Here is a 19491-nt window from a genome sequence, read left to right on the forward strand (position 1 = left end):
AAAACAAATAAAAAGGAAGCGATCAGTGATTATGAAATAATAAAGAATATTGAATTTATATATTGTAACACATGATAGTACGTACGTACATACATATACACTAAGGGTATCAGCGCTATAAAACCGAATTGTATTTCTACAGCTCCTTAATTTGTACGCGCTTGTAATGTGCGGAAAAAAATATCCATAATACAATATAAAAGTGATGTGTATGGCATTGAAAGTAAATTATATCGTTTGAAAGATTTTATCGATGTTACAGTAGTCGTCAGAATTTTCTGTCTATGGAATCGCCCTCCTGAGGATTACAAATTACACATTTGTCCTGTAAAAATTAATACGTACATTTTTCTTCTATAAGCTTCTGAGTCATGTAATTATTGACATTTTCAATGCATCAACATAAAGTTTAAGTTTTAATTATTTAAAAAACTCACCACTATGCCTAAGTTTGGTAAAATTGGTAAACAATCTTCGTGAAACGAGTGTCTGCAATGGAACAAGACTAGACTTTTCGGATCTGGAGGACAAGTGAAAATGTCCAAAATCAAAACCAGAACAATGAATTAGTCGTATACTATCGTTGTAACGTATATGATCAAATTTTTTCGATAAACTTACCCCTTATGATTATTTTTCTGTGACAGGAACAACACATTTGTTCATCTGTATCAAAAATCGAGAGCATGAATAAATCATCACATCATAGTTCTTGCTCTGCAGAAGTTTTCTTACCATCTGTACATATCCCTTTTTGGTGTGATCGAACGAGTTTTTCAAGAAGATTGAAGTAATCGTTAGATAAAATTTTTTTACATCCTTCTTGTACAGAAAGTTGGAGATTATAATCACACATCATTTTAATCAAAGCTTTTTTCAGACCAGGGATTTCTAAATTTGGTTTGATTCGCTGAATTATCAATCGTGGATCCATACAGGTCCCGATTCTCTCCAGCAGAAAGGTAATCGCCTCTGAAATTTTAAGTGCAGGGGTCATTCACATAGGATCAGGGCTACGTTAAGATGTCATGTTATATTTTACTTTTACCTGGTTTGTCTAACGAATCATTCACCAAGTCGTTCCATAGTTCGTCATCATCTTGCTCCCGGCAAAATTCAATTGCGCTTTCCATGTCATTCAACTCCCGCGTCATCAGCGCAAGAGCTTCCGAAGTATTCCCAATTTTACCCAAGAGATACACCATCTCTGGATAAAACTTTTTTTCTCTGCAGATACTCAAGGCTTGTTCTATCGGGTAATTATCTGATCTTTTCAATAGAGGTAGCAATTTATCCCGGGAACAGTCAGCGTATAAGCGAACCAATAAACCATGATATTTTCCCGATTCTTTGGTATCCTTTTCATCTAGAGCATCCAAATACTGCAAAATATAATTTTTAAATTCTCTCCACTATTTTTCTTGTATCCAGTCTACTATTTACTGACCATATACAGATACCAATGATTGTGCTTTAGTTTTTCAACAACATTGTCTGATGGAACTCTAAAGAGCGTTTTTTGTTCGTTTTTTTCTAAAAAAAATGGCACCGCCCTCTCCATGTCCAAATCCATCAGGTCTTCGATCATGTCGTATACCGAACTGTATAGCTTATGTTTTTTTATGAGTTGAAAAACATCTTTGTGCTTCAGCTTCAAGTACATCGCCAGGGCCTTGTCATATTTATAATCGTGAGTATATAAAATAGCCAGAGCCTCTAACAGGTCATTTTGACAATGATCGTGCGTGAGCAGGTGTTCTCGGACCCCGTTTATCACCGCTGCAACCTTGTACAGACTTGGCGACCACTCTTTGATCAATTGAAGAAAACCCTTAGGATCCATCTTCAAATATTCATATAAGACCATTTCGTAAATCGTTGGATCAAGCACTACATCTCCTCTTGGCAGGTAAGAGGAAATTGAACGCAGCTGATGAACTCTAGCGAACTTAAAAACCTGCAAAAGTGACGATTATTTGATTATTCTTGTTATCCTGAGTGAATAGTTTTCACTACCGAAAACTGCAGAACTCACTTCTACTTCCCACAGTGTTTTATCACGTCCGAAAATTTTTAGGCACAGTTTTCCAGCTTGGTCATACTTTCCATGGGCTAATAAATGATCAAGATAAACGCGCCCCACGTATATTAACGAGTGCTTTTTACAATCTTTCCCTCCGTTTGCCGTTACCGTTTCCAAAGCTTGCTCAAATTTCCCGTGAGTCAATAGCCATTCGATTCTATCATCGGCATCGTAAAGACTGGCAACGACGACGTCTTTTGGGCTGACGATAAAATACCTATAGGATATTAAGAATATAGATTTATGGTGAAAAACATTTGCAAGATTGAACCCATGATCACGTGTTTACGTTACCTATTTTCATCTATCAGACAATCCAAATGATAATCGTTACAGCTCCATTCCTTATAGCCACGTAATGACAAAGAAGTGGCACAAATGGCTGTGTATTCCTGATACTTTGGTTCGACAACGTGTAACATTGGACGCTGTCCTTGACCGTTGTCATCCGGTTCTTTTGAACACCCGAGTAACACCAACTGATTCCCCAATGGTGCGATTCCAGAGATGTAAAATTCTACTTGAAATGTAGAAACTAGAGGGCAAAAATAACAAGAATTCTAGAAAAGATAAATTATTGTGGAATTTTTCATTTCTAATCCACATACTTGGATCAACTGCATATTCAAGCAAATTTCGCTGTGTTGTCTCCTGTAAAGATCGTTTACGTATCTGACATATACGGACGGTATCTACCCAACCAATTAATAGTGTTCTATTATCGGACCATTTCAGATTACATCTATAATGCTCAGGTAATGCTCTGCAATTTAATACTATGGTTGTTACTTATTCGAGAGGATATCTGCATCGCTCGATCTAATTGCATAGGAGCAACTAATATCGTACATTTATTATTTGCATGAAAATAGACGACATGACAAAAAATACTTACTCCGACGATCGACTCCATTTTATTAGTCCTAACGAACATTCAGCATTTACATCAAATATTCTAACTCCGGTGTCTGATGCCCATGCCACGAATTGGCCAGCCCAAGATATGGATCGTACACCGCCCTCAGCTTCGCCTAATATTGTGGGTTTTAGCGGCGATAAAAACGTTTTTTCATATAATATTAATTTGCTGTCTCCTGAAATTAGAAGGTGTAAAACATATAAAACTATTCGTCAAATTTTTCGTCTATCCAATAAAGAATGAAAATGGATTACATACCAGTTACAAATCTTCGCCCACTACCACTTTTCCAGTAACAGGGATCTAGTGCTACACTTTTGACCAGTCGCCCCATATTCATAATGTGGTTGTTTTCTGTACTGTATAGACCATAAATAAAAACTTTTCCATCGTCGCTACAGGACCCAATAAAATCTCCATTCTGGTCAATTGATATTTGATTAACCGCCACAGCATGAGCCTTTAATGTTTTAGAAGGTATACTGTTACCCTGATGATCCAGAAGGTGAATCATACCCCAGTGGGAACCCAAACATAGAAACTAAAAATCAAACACAGCATGTGAATCTAGCCTAGCTTTTTAATTGTATTGGTCGGCAGCTCTGTGGAGCAAGGTAGAGGCTGCGATATAATACTTTTGGATGAACGGCGATGCAACTGGCAGCATCCGTCTGTAGTATGTTCATGAGATCATTTTTGATTCGTGCATATTTTAGTCGTGGTTCAACCTCTTCCACTTCAGAATCTGAATCCACTTGATTATGTTCTTGATCCTGGAAAGAAAGATAGGGTTGTGTTGTATGAGATTAAAGTACCAACCATGATACCGCATTTATTCTTAAAAAATATTACATTATTCACACTACTACTCATCTGTATTTCTAGTTTCGAAATAATATTTTGACAGTCACGAACAGGGCATGTGCTAAAAACGACAATGTTTACGAATATAGCATACGAGTCATATATGTAGGAGTATTACATACAATATGATACGAGTACAGACGGATATTTGTCATATGTTCAACCAGAACCTCCCTGATACTGTGCTGATACTATCATACTATGGGCAGTACACCCAATCCGAGGATCATTTTAATATTCTTGTTTCTTTCTATTTTATTCCATGCTTCGTGGACTGGAGATTTCAATACCCGACAGTCACCGACAGTTTACCTGACACTTCCGAAGACGCCAAAATGGCGACTCCTTGTTGACGAATGTTAATATAATAATCCACCCCTTGAGGAATTCTTACCCTCTTGGGCGAATTTATAAACAGGTCAGTGAGGATATAGAATATGTAGAAAACAAGCATTTTTGATACTAGTTATCATCATTCTATACACGTTTTCAATTAACCAGTTAGTGTAAGTTTAGAACATTAGCACCTCGATTGTCGTTGAACGTATTCACACAGTTACTGACTTTGGTACTTTGTAGTAGCTTGATAAAGTGATATCTCATTACCTGAATAGGGAATCTTCAAATAACAATCAATTATGCGCAATCCGCTATCAGCAAGGACAATGGAGACTAAGGTAACAAGTAAGACTAGCAGTCTCAAAGCTCTCCTTTTACGAGCTTGGCGAGAGCGGTGGAACGATTTACAATGGGGAATAAATATTAAAACGGTAAGCACTTCGATGGTAATCTGGATGAAACTTTCTACCAATACAGCGCGGAAATAATCATTGGGAATTGATTCACTTACAGATTTTACCCAGAGGTGTTAGCGGAGATGTTTACAATCTTGCAGATTGCATTCTGCAGCAAGCTTTAGTTGGCCCAGGACCAAATCAGCTGGTTTTGTCATATCTTAAACATTCCCTTAGTTCACAGTTGGTTTCCTATGCAGCCGTTTTGCAGAGGATAAGTAAATATGGGGCATTTCATAAGCCGCATTGTATTATAAGCCTTTTGGAGTTTCTCGAGACAATTCAGGTGGGCATCACCTGCCGTGGTAAACCCGAAGAAGATCTTTTAGCTGCTTCTGTACTTTCCATTGTACACTGGCTGCTGCTATGTCATCTTCACGCTCTGAAGCTTCACCAGAATAATCCATTGATTACTTATCCTTCTGAATTGATAGATAAGCCAGCAAGCATTTTAAAGCAAATGATAAATTCCGATTTCTTGTGGGCTATGATGTGCCTTGCAAAACACGATGATAAAGGTAAGCATTATTTTGTTATTGCTAGTTAGAAGATGTTTCATTCGCAGAGCATGAATGATTCCTTTTTCACTTTCAGATCTTTACATGGAGGTAGTTAAGAAGTGCCAGGAAATTGAATTACTTCAAAAAAATTGCACCGTAAAATCAGCAGTCTCAATCGATGATTCTTTGCAACAGCTCTGCAATCTCGACATTGATACTTTATTGTTAAGCTCGAACAGTAACGAAAAAGAGCCGATTACGTATTGTCTACAGCCTTTACTGGCGGTCCAAGTCTTGTTGAATCCAAGCACAGAAACTACCGTACTTGTAAATCAACTCTTGATGATACAGAGAATAAAAGGGTACTCGAATCCTAGATTATACTGCGAAATTATTCGAGCCTGCTTCTTGTGTTTACATGATGTTACCGGAAGTTCAAAAGAGTCACTGTGGGGTGCATTCACGTTCCTGAAAGTACCACGAATTCTGAAAGAGTTGAACGCTACCACTTTAAGCGGTAAACACAAATCAGCTCGTCTAATCAATTGTATTTATAATTAGAAACTACGGTTTTTACTTACAGGCGATGAAAGATTGGATTATTCTCAGGATATTTTAGATGCTTTTGAATTACTCTTACAATTTACTCCTCTGCTCGATATTATGGACACTGCTTGTTCCTGTAATTGCATTGAGTGCCTGCTCAATGAATTACAGAAAGTGAATTTAGTTACAGAAAAACAAGCGGAGCAGTTGAGTAGCCAGCGGTGAAAATTTTTACTACAAATTTCATTGCTGTATCGAAAGGGAATTTCAGTCAATATTAATGAGGGACGTATTTTTCTTTCCACAGAGAAGGCGTTACGGCTGCTTTACAAAAACTTGAGCCCTCCGAAACACCAAAGCCATCGATTCCTAAAGTTATCATTCGAGCCGAGCCAACATTAGCTGGAATCTTGAAAACACTTAATACCGATTATACCAAAATTCAGGAAGCACTCCTGAGCATGCTTTGCCAAGTACTGACCGGCAAGAGTTTTGAACTCATTTTAGCTGTTGCTACAGTCGAAGGAACATTGAAAACCTTTGTTTCGAAACTAATAAAGTTCAACGAATGTAGTAAGCAAATAAATGATGCTGTAACTGGAAAAGTGACAGCGACAAGGGCCATGCCGTTCGATGTTTCATTTCTTATGTTGTGTTCAATTGTACAAACTTACGGATCTGAAGTAAGCTTCATAAACTTAATGAATAATTTTAATTTTCAATTGTTGACAAATTGTTTACCAGTTGTCGTGCTCTAGGTAGTTCTGGAAGAAGATGGCGATTCGTTTTTTGAGCAATGGGTCAGAGAGTGCATGGCCGAACGAAACAAACCCAAATGTCCACGTAGAATGCTTCAAAATGTTGACGGAGCTCGAGTAGACGCGTTATTAGCACAAATCAATTCCCCGGACCCGGATTTCAAGTCAAGTAATATGAAATGGCACGTTGCTTGCCGTTCAGCAACGGGAGCTGTTAAGGAATTACTATGCGCTTGGGAAAGTGGAGCACTAGGTGCTGGAGATGTAAAAAGAGCCTTAGACGGCCTCAGAGCAGCCGCCTGCTGTTTACCTGTCTGTGCAGCTGCCTGGCTTTGTGCTCACGTTAGTATTACGCATCAAGATGCTTTGCTAAAGCCTATGAATATGGTTCAACAATTTTTGACCCCCATTTCCAGCGATGAGATGCAGGACAATTTCAAAGAACTGTAAGACCCATTGATTATTGTTTTTGCATTATATTTTTCAATTTCAAAATTACTAACTCTATAATTAAGAATTTTTTTTTCAGGTCAAGTCTCATGTTTCAAATCATTCGCAAAATGCAGTACGACGTGCATCCACCGACACAATCGAAAACAAAGGTTCTTTCAATGTCTCACAGGTAAATCGTTGGGACAACACGTTATATTTTTTCAAGGTGTAGCTTGAGTAACTGATCAATACATTTTTTATCGGCAGTATAATATCAAGGCAACCGATATCGGAGCAATTAGAAACAGTCTGGCATGGAATACAGCAAAGAGGTTGGATAAATATCGAAGCTACACAATCCTTGGAATCTTTACTGAACACCGGTGGTTCGCTCTGGTTTGTCTCGAATCTAGTCAAAGAAGTCATGAAATACAGATATCAAGAGGAGCTGGATCAAGCGGTGGATTTAACATTTGCAGTGTTTCATTTAGATATCGAGGGCTGTACGCTGGATCTTTTGAATCACGTTGTTCCGCAATATTTATACAACAGATCACAGTGAGCAACTTTTGATGGATTTACAGTAAAATTTTCGTTGCAAAGGTTGCCGAGGTAAATAAATAAAACGATTTTCAGGCGGGAGGAACTCGTTGAACCACAGTCATCGGTGCTGGCTAAATTGTGTGTTTCTTGTATTTATTCAACGTTGGAGTATAACAACTCGAATCCACCGCGAGGAAACAGTAGGAAACGCACCAGGTGTGATTTGGATAGCGAAGAATTGGACGCTATCGGTGTACCAGCTAACAAAATATTGAGACTTAATGAAACTGGGGATGCCAGTTCAATATTTGGCACAAATTCTCCTCAAGCGCCAGGACAGACGAACGGACAGAAATCGGTCCGTTTGAGAGAACCGCTGCTGTCAGCGCTGAATTTGCTATTCAAAACTTTCACGCTACTCGCTGGCAAAGACGGCGAAGTGTCGCAGCAAACACATTTCATTCTACAGTTTTTGAGATACATCGTGCAGTGCGGAAAAGACAGAACCAGAACTGTCCTACAAGGAATGCCGCAAACTTTAGTACGTAAATGTGAAGCGTGTTTACTCTTTAAATGTGCTACGATTGCTTATTTACGACTAACTCGATTATTTCAACTTTTTACAGGTCCCTTGTCTACTTAAAGCTTTACCAGAATTATTCACAACCGATTTATTACTGAAGTTATACGACATTCAAACTACAGCTGGGCGGAAAGCAACGGCGAGGGATCTCTGTATGTTGCGGAACATAAATTTAAAACCCACCAAATAACTAGAAAATATGCGTCATTAAATCTTATAGTGACTCTGAATACGTGTTATCGATGTTGACGAAAAACTTCCCCTTACCGGGAAAAGTTTCGACACCATGATGATCTTGAAATGTGTAATAATTTTCAATCCAGATTTATCCGAGCAAATGCGGCGTCTATTTCGGCCGGTGTGGCAGTTCTCAGCTCGTTGACCATATTCCTACTCCGGTTTGATCTCTCGATTCTCCGCTCTAATCTGTCGTACCTTCTTTCTATTCCAGAGTTGTGACGCGATTCATCTCGGTATGCGTATTCTCTCATATATTTTTCGTATTCGGCCTGGAATGTTCAAAGGAAAGAATCAGATGAACACTTTTGTGGAATTGTGTATAGCTCACCTTTGATATGCAGCCATCTTTTCCCCACTTTTGCTGCCAATTTTCTGCCTCTTGTTCATCTTCTTCAATCTGTCTTTTCAATTGTTCTCTTTCTATAAGCTTGTCTTTTGGTTTGTCTTCAAGTTCCCCCCACCTGAGCTTGCATTCTATTGTATATGTATTCTCTTTGTAATATATCCTCGATAATTCTGTTTTCTTCCCATTCAGCTACATTTGGATCATCTGCATTACAGCAAGCTGGGCGTGCAAAACGATCCGCAATATCAGGTTCGATTTCTTTCTATGGAAAATATAAAACGTTATTTATCGTGACTTTGTACATCTCTGAAATTTACGAGTAGCGTGTCTTCAAGACAGCAGTATACATACGTATACAACTGCTGCATCAATCGGGACAGTATCCGTCGTTATATTCAATAGACAACTTTCTAGCAACGTTCTCTGCTGCACTACGACTGCAAACCAAATAAAGAAGATTCAAAGCACATTGGGACGTATACATATGTGACTCCTTTGCATGTAATTATCTTACCTGAAGATTTTTGCATAATGAGAGAAATAATGATTGGAGATGAATTGAAAATATCAAAACATAATGACGTCAACGAAAACGTCGTCGGCGATATACTTGTATTTCATACACTTGGATCCTTCAATTTTATGTTCAATCGATGGATGCCATGTTAGCATTTTCCCAACTCCAATGAAATGTTCTTGTAGTACAGATAGACCCTTTCCTATCGCAACAACCCACCCATAATCTTCTTCATATTTTTTTAGTAGCGCACCAACTATTTCTGAATACAGAAATACATTACTTTACCTATAATCATAAATTGTATGAAATTATACCTCTCCGAGCAGCTTTGCTTCCATGAGACCACCAGATAAAACAAGTACATCAAATGCTGGCTCTTTCAAAGCAGTGGAAAGCTTTATGTCGACCTGATAAAAAACGTTACCGCTACTTCACACGGAGAAAAGTCATCTAAACTTGCTATGACAGCTTCTACCTGGAATCGGACAAGATCAAAATATAAAATACATCCAGTTTCAAAAATGGTGCACGATTGGGAGTATCGCACAGAAATTAAATTGTTTCCAAATTGATTACTCACACCACCCTTCCTCAGTACATTTCTTATTCGTTTTATATCTAGAAGATCTACACCTTCAGCCATAACAATTAACGCCCTTTTTCCATTCTCGTTCAAATCAATGGACGAATCATTTGTCCCGTCGATCAATGTCCCATCGTGGGCATCAACCATATTTTATTCTCTGTTATCTTTTCGACTACTCCAGCCTAAGAGCGTTTATTCCACACTGGTCTAAGGACTCCGACAAATGTTTGAAAGCTAAAATTTTATCATTGTAGTTGTGGTGTTCAAATTTTTATCGAATAAATTGAAGATACTAGATTTGATTCATTAACATCATATATGACAGATTGACATATGGGACAGACTGACCAAAGCGTTGTTTCAAGCCAGTTTGCACGCAGCATCTTTGGAATATGGGCGTAAAAGTGATTTAGGATTTTAAGTAACACGAATGTTTCAGATGAATAAAAACTAAATGCGCATGCTCCATTTATCCACGTAACAGTTGCGCACGAAAATAATTTTTTTTCTGCGCAGTTATTTAGTAGGGACACGGACGGCATTGCAGCACGAGACAACCTATTCCGGTGGTATCCCTCCTCACTTGACCGGCCATGATGTTGAGTGCCGTATCGAAGGCCGCCTCTGGGGCTCTCAGGGTTGTAAAACCCGTCCTTCTGCAAACCGAAGCCGCCAAAGTTGCTGGGGCAGTTTCAGTTAACAGTAAGTTTTCTACTTTCCAGTATTTCCGAATTAACTCATTCTTATCATAGTTAAAGTAACCATCGTGGACCCGTGGTGACTCCTAGCTCGCTACCAGAACTTGAATCGAAACAGTTTTCCGGTATTTTTAAACTCGAAAACCCTCTAATTTATGTTTCAATTGTTTGCGCGATTATCCTGGTACATCCTGCGTCTAGTGCTGTCATATTCGTGCATAGCAATTGCAACTAAATCCGCACAGAGATGTTTAAATATCGATTATATAATCCAAATTCTGCTGTCGTTCCAACGGACGATGGCAGCCATTGAGATTTGGGGTCATGCCGAAAACGTTTCTTCTCATTGCGTTCGATAAGAAGATGAACAAGAAGATCAAGAGGGAATTTGATTTCGCTGAAATATTTATTGCTAAAAATTAATATTTTATTCCCTGATGTTTCATTGAATTGACACTCCGGTTCCTGGGCGGCGAAAGTCTGTACATTTCATTTTACAGTGGCACAAGAGTCACATCAATCTACAATACTCGTAATCTGGAATTTTTAGTCGACAAAGCTATGGGCGTTGTTTCAATCGAATGTATCAGTTCTTTAGGTGTTCACTCACAAAAATGTCAACCGAATCCCCTTTTCTCTCTCATCTGTTATGTAATGATCGAATTGCCGATTTGCGTATAGTTTCACAGAAAGAAAATTCTCGTGGATCAATTATTCAATTAATTGTAACGAAATAACTGGTGGTGGTTTTAACAAATTCCAGTACATACTAAAACTCCCTCGGCTCGGGTACTATTGCTTGGATATCGAGTCTTTCCTCATTCGACCGTAACTATAACCGCTGTCTGCTCTCAACTTTCGTAGATCGACAATATGCAAAAGCAGCGGCATCCTCCAAGGCCGGCGGTTCTTCTGGCAAAGTCGTGGCTATCATCGGTGCTGTCGTTGACGTACAGTTCGAAGACGATCTACCGCCGATTCTTAATGCTCTCGAAGTACAAAACCGCTCTCCCAGGCTAGTTTTGGAAGTTGCCCAGCATCTGGGAGAGAACACCGTTCGTACAATTGCCATGGACGGTAATATATTTCAATCGGAATCAGTTAAATTCTATTCATGTCTGTCTATCCTTACAAATACCGTTTTCTCCCTTCGAAGGTACCGAAGGTTTGGTCCGTGGACAGGCAGTGTTGGATTCCGGATACCCCATCCGTATTCCGGTTGGTGCAGAGACTCTGGGACGTATTATCAACGTGATCGGCGAACCGATCGACGAGCGTGGTCCCATTCCGACCGACAAGCGTGCCGCCATTCACGCCGAAGCACCGGAATTCGTAGAGATGTCCGTAGAACAGGAGATTCTCGTAACCGGAATCAAAGTCGTCGATCTTTTAGCGCCGTATGCCAAGGGAGGAAAAATTGGTATCACATGAATTTTAATGAACCAATACGATGAGGGAACGATTCGTCGTTGTAGTCGAGCTTAAATTCCTTCTACGTGAATTTCAGGTCTCTTCGGTGGTGCTGGAGTGGGCAAGACTGTATTGATTATGGAGTTGATCAACAACGTAGCCAAGGCCCACGGCGGTTACTCGGTTTTTGCCGGCGTCGGCGAACGTACCCGAGAGGGTAACGATCTCTACCACGAGATGATCGAGTCCGGTGTCATTTCGCTCAAGGACAAAACCTCGAAGGTAGCTCTTGTTTACGGACAGATGAACGAGCCCCCCGGCGCTCGTGCCCGAGTCGCGTTGACCGGTTTGACCGTAGCTGAATATTTCCGTGATCAAGAAGGACAGGACGTGCTTCTCTTCATCGACAACATTTTCAGGTTTACTCAGGCCGGTTCTGAGGTAAGAACGTTATTGGACAGAGCCCCTCAAACGACGGGTCATCGTTAATTCACCCAAGTCGATCGATTTTTCAGGTATCCGCTCTGTTGGGTCGTATTCCATCCGCTGTAGGTTACCAACCAACCTTGGCAACTGACATGGGTACCATGCAGGAACGTATTACCACTACGACGAAGGGATCCATTACTTCCGTGCAGGCTATTTACGTGCCAGCTGACGATTTAACCGATCCTGCGCCAGCCACAACCTTCGCTCACTTGGACGCCACTACCGTCCTTTCTCGCGCCATTGCTGAGCTCGGTAAATGAATTATCGCTTATTCGAATTCTCAAAGATATTCCGATGCGTGGAGGAATTTTAGATGTAAAAATATCTCTCGTTATTTCATAGGTATATATCCTGCTGTCGATCCTCTGGATTCCACCTCTCGTATCATGGACCCTAATATCATCGGTGCGGAGCACTACAACATTGCGCGTAACGTCCAGAAAATCCTCCAGGACTACAAGTCCCTTCAAGATATTATCGCCATCCTGGGTATGGACGAGTTGTCGGAAGAAGACAAACTCACCGTCGCCCGAGCCAGAAAAATTCAGAGATTCCTTTCTCAACCTTTCCAGGTACGTCGACGGGGAGCTGCCCGCTCGGTAAATAGAAAACAAAGCTGAATAACTGTCTAATTATTCTTGCCGTCCCAAAAGGTTGCCGAAGTCTTCACCGGACACGCTGGAAAACTCGTGCCTTTGGCTGAGACAATCAAGGGTTTCCAAAAGATTTTGGCCGGAGAATACGACCATCTACCAGAGGTTGCGTTTTACATGGTAGGACCGATAGAAGAAGTAGTGGCAAAAGCTGAAACACTGGCCAAGTCATAGGTCCCGATAGTCACACGTCGATCTTTAAACTCGATGCCCCGCAGGGAATCATTCAACGTTCCATCGTCGTCACCCGACTAAAGAAATGTAACACACGCTAACTCGAACATTCGAATTTTCAATTGCTTCAATCGATTAATCAGTAGTCAGGAAAATCGTTTCGATAAGATAGATAGCTTGATAAAATATTCAAATTCAAAAAATTTATACTACCTAATTGTTGAAAAGATTGGAATATCGAGTTGACAAACAATAGAAAAGAGGAATGATTATCCTTCGTTGACTTCACTTGACACGAGCGACGAAAGGAGTGAGAACCTACTCGACTATTTTATCGTACAACCTGTTCAATGTTATCCGATATAGAATACAGTCTGAAGTTGTGTTACACTGTAATTATCGCAGAATATGTATATTAGTTGAGAAGAGAAAATTCCATAAAAATTTACAAAAATATACTGGTTCTAATTCTTTAGCTTCCACTTCTGGTACATGGGTTTCTACAATTTCCTATAACATCAACAATCTTCTTTTCGATAGCTCCGAAAAGAGTATCCATATCTCTAGAACGTGGTGCACAGTGCTTTGGCAAAGGACATGACACAATGTGAAGAATCAATGTTGACAAAATGCAGTCGACATACCGGACTGCAATTTTTGTCACTTAGGTGAACTGGAAATATCAATAACCTTCTGAACTCCAATACTGTGCTCTATTCATTTTTTTGAATTGAATTCTTCACCATCATGAACAAGAACATCCTTCCTGACACTTGGATAACCCTGTCAAGTCTTCCGGTGTTGTCGACGTTGTCTCTTGTCCTCTACCTCTGTAGCCTCCAGGCGTCGATCGGCGTCCTAAAGCAAAGCCAACCAAGCGAATTGAAGCACCTTGTAACAAGTGGTCAAAGCATATCGACGATGGACCAACTTTACCTACGATAATTCCTCCTAGGAAAAATGAATCAGCAGAACCGGTCATGCTATGATCGAAACAACTACATCACCGCAGCGTATTATTGTTCAAATTATGTTCAGAAGGACCCAGGGATCTCGTCTTCCCAATGAGTGACAAAGTCAGTTTGTATCAAGTTTGAATGGCATAGTTGATTCACCCCATGTTCACCGTGTGTTGTCGTAATTCATTTCTTGGCAAACACCTGAAGAAATATAATTGAAAAAATTATTTTTAATCAATAACAGGATCCCATCTATGTCCTGCTAGCGCCCAATAATATGCAGGCAATGTCACTTTATCTGAAATTCATGTCAAGGTTTTTCCCAGTCTTTAATCGGTTTTTTCTCCATTTTTGAATTATTTATTCAATGAGTACATCTCCACGAGTCCTTCGATGCGCCTCATGATTTTATATCCTCCTGGATTAATTCCTGATCGTTTTCTAATTTTTTTCGATTTTTTTCTGATTTTTTCCGATTTTTTCCAAATTTTTAAAAATTTCGTCGCCTCGGAGTCAGTCGGGATTGTTCGGTTTTCCTCGGAAATCTGAGGCAGTGGTCGTTAATTTTGTGGTTTTCCTCGAATATTTGGGGTCGGTCAATACTTTTGCGGGGATTTTAGTTCCCAAATATTCCGCCACATGGCGCTAGCTGTATCGGCGAGTGCGGTCACGTGACCTGACCACGTGACGTCATCGCGCGACGAAATAGGGGCGGACAATTAATTTACCGCGCCCGCACCCATCCAGGGGCGGCACAAATGAAAAATATTTTTAAAAACTGGGAAAAAATTGTTAAAATTCGGAAAAAATTAGAAAACAATTAGAAAACAATTAGGAATACACCTGGGATGGTTTGACTCTGATTAATTAACCGGAGATGGAGGAAAAAATCTGAATAATTCTGGAAAAATGGGGAAAAGTAGGGAAAAACGAGAAAATGAGAAAGACTCACAAAAATTGAACTGTGAAGTATTCTTCTGTATTTTTTGAGCATCAAAACATCATTCTGACACTCTGAAATTGAATTACAACCGCAAGTAATCGAGGTAATCAAATTTATTAGCTATTCTAAGTACCGAACTAGCGGCAACTTGATTAATTCGACAAATCACTTAATTCAATCAACAAATTCAGCTATACCTAACGTCAAACGTGCTCGCCTAATTTTTTACAATATGTTATAGGTAAACTGATCTTTGCATTTCAACTTTAATTGTCAAGGTATCCTCCTCGGAGATACTCATCATGAGAATTGAGCAAAGTTTTCTGAGAGTCACCATGTATAAACACCCGACGATTGAATGAGACGATTCTTCTGCTCGATGGCTGAATATATCAGGTTTTCGTTATCAAAAATTATCAAAGGAAGGATTGAGTGGAATTCAATAATTATTACTATGTATCATCTTTGATTCGATAGATCAGCATCTGTTCAGAATATCTGAACCGTATATGCCACAGATTGTACTCCCTACACTGTACTAACTGTTTGGTCTAAGACTAAGGTATGATTCATGGAAAAATAGTGAGCTATGGCAACAATTCGCACAGTTATTCCAGATGTGAGCGCACTTTGTTTGAAAGAAACTCTAAACCTTTTTAACATTGGTATCTTGTGCATCGAGGAATGAATGAATGTTGATGCTCGATGACACCATATTTGGATCCACATGTTCCGTACACATTGGACAAACTTCTTCACTTTCGATGATTCTACAAAAAAACGAAAATAACTGTCAACACCTCTGACAAAAAATAGAAACAGTTTGCAGATGGATAATGTGACGAACTTTGGAGAAAAATTCACAAATTCTTCGCCACAGAACTAATGAATCGATGCAAGAAATGAAAAAGAACTGGGAGCCACTCACCGCAGGAACTCAGTTGCCATTTTGGGAAACTCATATTGTGGACAAACTGTTAAGTCTTCTTTCAGAAGGTGACGACCCTGAGTGAGAATAAATTTCATTGAAATTCACAAATTTCGAAACAAAGAATTATTATTTCACACCATGGCAAAGATATAGTTAAACTATCAGATTATTTAGCATTGGTACGAATCTTCAGATCTAAAACTTTTCAACTCTACCCACATTAACCACTAGTGGTTGATAATTACTAAAACAGTTTACCGTAGCAATGCAAAAAGGTATGGTGCTCTTGCATTTGTCACACATGACTTCCGTCTCAGGTAATTTATTTTGGCAATAAGGACAAGGTGTCAATGGCTCATTCTCAGCTTCAGGATCCTTTGTCTTTGGAGCCTTCCTCACAATTGCTTCAATTTTTTTGCTACATTTGGCATGGATTTGCGTTCGGTATTCAGGCTGCATAAAGTTGAACGCTGCATGCTTCAGTCCGGCTCTATGACATTCTATTACCGTCGATGTTGAAATTGGAACGATATCTGAAATAGAATTAGGCCATTTGAGAGAATGGGAATTGTTCGGTGGCAATTATACTCCGTTTGTTCGAATTGAATTCTTCACCATCATGAACAAGAACATCCTTCCTGACACTTGGATAACCCTGTCAAGTCTTCCGGTGTTGTCGACGTTGTCTCTTGTCCTCTACCTCTGTAGCCTCCAGGCGTCGATCGGCGTCCTAAAGCAAAGCCAACCAAGCGAATTGAAGCACCTTGTAACAAGTGGTCAAAGCATATCGACGATGGACCAACTTTACCTACGATAATTCCTCCTAGGAAAAATGAATCAGCAGAACCGGTCATGCTATGATCGAAACAACTACATCACCGCAGCGTATTATTGTTCAAATTATGTTCAGAAGGACCCAGGGATCTCGTCTTCCCAATGAGTGACAAAGTCAGTTTGTATCAAGTTTGAATGGCATAGTTGATTCACCCCATGTTCACCGTGTGTTGTCGTAATTCATTTCTTGGCAAACACCTGAAGAAATATAATTGAAAAAATTATTTTTAATCAATAACAGGATCCCATCTATGTCCTGCTAGCGCCCAATAATATGCAGGCAATGTCACTTTATCTGAAATTCATGTCAAGGTTTTTCCCAGTCTTTAATCGGTTTTTTCTCCATTTTTGAATTATTTATTCAATGAGTACATCTCCACGAGTCCTTCGATGCGCCTCATGATTTTATATCCTCCTGGATTAATTCCTGATCGTTTTCTAATTTTTTTCGATTTTTTTCTGATTTTTTCCGATTTTTTCCAAATTTTTAAAAATTTCGTCGCCTCGGAGTCAGTCGGGATTGTTCGGTTTTCCTCGGAAATCTGAGGCAGTGGTCGTTAATTTTGTGGTTTTCCTCGAATATTTGGGGTCGGTCAATACTTTTGCGGGGATTTTAGTTCCCAAATATTCCGCCACATGGCGCTAGCTGTATCGGCGAGTGCGGTCACGTGACCTGACCACGTGACGTCATCGCGCGACGAAATAGGGGCGGACAATTAATTTACCGCGCCCGCACCCATCCAGGGGCGGCACAAATGAAAAATATTTTTAAAAACTGGGAAAAAATTGTTAAAATTCGGAAAAAATTAGAAAACAATTAGAAAACAATTAGGAATACACCTGGGATGGTTTGACTCTGATTAATTAACCGGAGATGGAGGAAAAAATCTGAATAATTCTGGAAAAATGGGGAAAAGTAGGGAAAAACGAGAAAATGAGAAAGACTCACAAAAATTGAACTGTGAAGTATTCTTCTGTATTTTTTGAGCATCAAAACATCATTCTGACACTCTGAAATTGAATTACAACCGCAAGTAATCGAGGTAATCAAATTTATTAGCTATTCTAAGTACCGAACTAGCGGCAACTTGATTAATTCGACAAATCACTTAATTCAATCAACAAATTCAGCTATACCTAACGTCAAACGTGCTCGCCTAATTTTTTACAATATGTTATAGGTAAACTGATCTTTGCATTTCAACTTTAATTGTCAAGGTATCCGCCTCGGAGATACTCATCATCAGAATTGAGCAAAGTTTTCTGAGAGTCACCAAGTATAAACACCCGACGATTGAATGAGACGATTACTGGTGATCCACTTCGTGCACCCTCCATTTCGCATTTGAGCTTCAATCGTTCTTCGTTCACCCTTTTGTTCATAACGCACGCAAACATTTGCGACGTCTACGCCGTTTATAAATCCAGTTTCGTGGCTTGTGCATGCAGAATATTTTCAAGAGCATGTCTGGTCTGATACTTCCGTGGTCTGGAACGTGCTTGATTTCCTTTCGAAGAACTCATTTCATCCCCCAGTCATTGGAAATACAAACTCATAATCGAGAATATTTGTTCTTGGCTCGGAACTGGGCGACAATGCGGAAACGTGTGGTGTATTGAATCAAAAGCAGAATATACTGGTAATAAAGCGACACAACACCGGCAAAATGGATGAAATAATTAGGTATGAACTACTCTGTCGTTATAAACTTCAAAAACATGCATACCTCGGATGTATATGAATACATAGCTCAAACTGAAATTATTTCCATCCCAATCCATCCCAATTTCCAATGAACTTATTTATCTTCATCATCTTTCAACTTATCAACAGGTCCTGCATAAATTTTATGACACTACGGAGATACAATTGTTGGGAATGAATTTCATGATGTGGATCGTTGCGGAAGGAAGTAAAATCCAGGTAAAATAATTTACAATCTGATGTACAACAAGGGTCGACTACATCATGGTCCTATAAAGAGTTAGTAGAATTTCTTTTTTTACTTACAATCGGATGTATAATTTTGTTATACATTGAAAATTGTATTACATTAATTTCCCTTGACCTAAACAGAAATCATTCCAGCCCATTTGATGGGTTTGATAATAATCATAACCAACGCAAAATAGAGAGGTGCACGAGCTCACTCATCGTAATTCTACCACATGCTTGAATTAGTCGACGATGACTTCCCGATTTGCAGTTTCCTTGCATTTCCGCAAGACTTTCATAATTTCATTGAAACCTTATTAATTCCTGGCTCATATTGACTTGTTTGTTTCTTAATTTCCTTTTTTATCAGTTCTCTTTGTTTTTTGCTCAAAGTGACCAGCCGTTGTTATTGCTTGCTTCATTCCAGTTTTTATCTGCGCTCACGAGACGATCGACCAGATACAGGCTATAATCAACATTGAAGGACGTTGAAAGTGAAACGCAAATTAATTATTAAACGTCTCAAGAACCTACCCATTAATAGCACATAGGTATTATAAAATTGAAGAATAATCAACCAAGAATTGACAATGCAATCAGCTGAAACCATTGAAACACATGTCTTTGCCAAACCCATCGCAATAGAATATCATGAAAAACAGACAACAAAAGAAACAAGATGAAAGTACGTAATACAACCATGAATAGTGGGTGGAGAAAAAAAAACTGAGAACCCCAATTCATGCTCAG

The 19491-nt window shown here is 39.4% G+C and overlaps 3 protein-coding genes and 4 long non-coding RNA genes across 14 annotated transcripts in view; 4 read left to right on the forward strand and 3 right to left on the reverse strand.

Moving 5' to 3' along the window:
- Positions 1-44: 44 nt before the first annotated feature.
- LOC105685676 (vacuolar protein sorting-associated protein 41 homolog) lies at positions 45-4143 on the reverse strand. Of its 3 annotated transcripts, XM_012400009.3 has the most exons (14): positions 4009-4143; positions 3855-3927; positions 3638-3775; positions 3261-3543; positions 2979-3177; positions 2692-2846; positions 2378-2618; positions 2036-2300; positions 1448-1957; positions 1049-1382; positions 736-972; positions 622-666; positions 438-520; positions 260-325 (listed from the first exon to the last, which is right to left on the reverse strand). In XM_012400009.3, exons 2-14 carry the CDS (start codon positions 3873-3875, stop codon positions 269-271), a joined length of 2568 nt encoding a protein of 855 aa, XP_012255432.2. In that variant the 5' UTR covers positions 3876-3927; positions 4009-4143; the 3' UTR covers positions 260-268. The 3 variants fall into 3 exon arrangements, with proteins under 3 accessions (XP_012255433.1, XP_012255432.2, XP_048513839.1); XM_012400010.3 differs by lacking the exon at positions 3855-3927 and having other exon boundaries at positions 45-325; positions 3989-4125; XM_048657882.1 differs by having other exon boundaries at positions 3855-4030.
- A 2-nt stretch (positions 4144-4145) lies between these two features.
- On the forward strand, positions 4146-8252 carry LOC105685675 (mediator of RNA polymerase II transcription subunit 24). 3 transcript variants are annotated; one of them, XM_012400007.3, is made up of 11 exons: positions 4146-4284; positions 4481-4636; positions 4719-5178; positions 5255-5677; positions 5744-5927; positions 6014-6389; positions 6465-6910; positions 6994-7086; positions 7164-7454; positions 7533-7980; positions 8066-8252. In XM_012400007.3, exons 2-11 carry the CDS (start codon positions 4505-4507, stop codon positions 8210-8212), a joined length of 3000 nt encoding a protein of 999 aa, XP_012255430.2. In that variant the 5' UTR covers positions 4146-4284; positions 4481-4504; the 3' UTR covers positions 8213-8252. The 3 variants fall into 3 exon arrangements, with proteins under 3 accessions (XP_012255430.2, XP_012255431.2, XP_012255427.2); XM_012400008.3 differs by having other exon boundaries at positions 5744-5912; XM_012400004.3 differs by having other exon boundaries at positions 4233-4372.
- Positions 8253-8426: 174 nt separating this feature from the next.
- LOC125501635 lies at positions 8427-10097 on the reverse strand. The gene is made up of 6 exons (XR_007279237.1): positions 9709-10097; positions 9443-9603; positions 9123-9387; positions 8960-9045; positions 8591-8870; positions 8427-8531 (listed from the first exon to the last, which is right to left on the reverse strand). It is a non-coding gene; the product is annotated as an uncharacterized LOC125501635 (long non-coding RNA).
- A 143-nt stretch (positions 10098-10240) lies between these two features.
- On the forward strand, positions 10241-13594 carry LOC105685678 (ATP synthase subunit beta, mitochondrial). The gene is made up of 7 exons (XM_012400014.3): positions 10241-10416; positions 11277-11489; positions 11569-11832; positions 11920-12263; positions 12338-12563; positions 12654-12883; positions 12965-13594. Exons 1-7 carry the CDS (start codon positions 10308-10310, stop codon positions 13136-13138), a joined length of 1560 nt encoding a protein of 519 aa, XP_012255437.1. The 5' UTR covers positions 10241-10307; the 3' UTR covers positions 13139-13594.
- Positions 13175-19491, reverse strand: part of LOC125501634 — a 64300-nt gene continuing 57983 nt past the window's right edge. For all 4 annotated transcript variants that reach the window (XR_007279235.1, XR_007279234.1, XR_007279233.1 and 1 more), the window contains exons 6-12: positions 16780-17003; positions 16587-16701; positions 16230-16504; positions 15969-16045; positions 15050-15810; positions 14075-14298; positions 13175-13996 (exon numbers count right to left, since the gene is read on the reverse strand). This is a non-coding gene — a long non-coding RNA (uncharacterized LOC125501634). The remainder of the gene's footprint in view (positions 13997-14074; positions 14299-15049; positions 15811-15968; positions 16046-16229; positions 16505-16586; positions 16702-16779; positions 17004-19491) is intronic.
- Positions 14604-15123, forward strand: LOC125501638. The gene is made up of 2 exons (XR_007279241.1): positions 14604-15016; positions 15089-15123. It is a non-coding gene; the product is annotated as an uncharacterized LOC125501638 (long non-coding RNA).
- Positions 17309-17828, forward strand: LOC125501637. The gene is made up of 2 exons (XR_007279240.1): positions 17309-17721; positions 17794-17828. It is a non-coding gene; the product is annotated as an uncharacterized LOC125501637 (long non-coding RNA).

Source organism: Athalia rosae, chromosome 7 (assembly GCF_917208135.1).
Source record: "Athalia rosae chromosome 7, iyAthRosa1.1, whole genome shotgun sequence".
Taxonomy (NCBI): Eukaryota; Metazoa; Arthropoda; class Insecta; order Hymenoptera; family Athaliidae; genus Athalia; species Athalia rosae.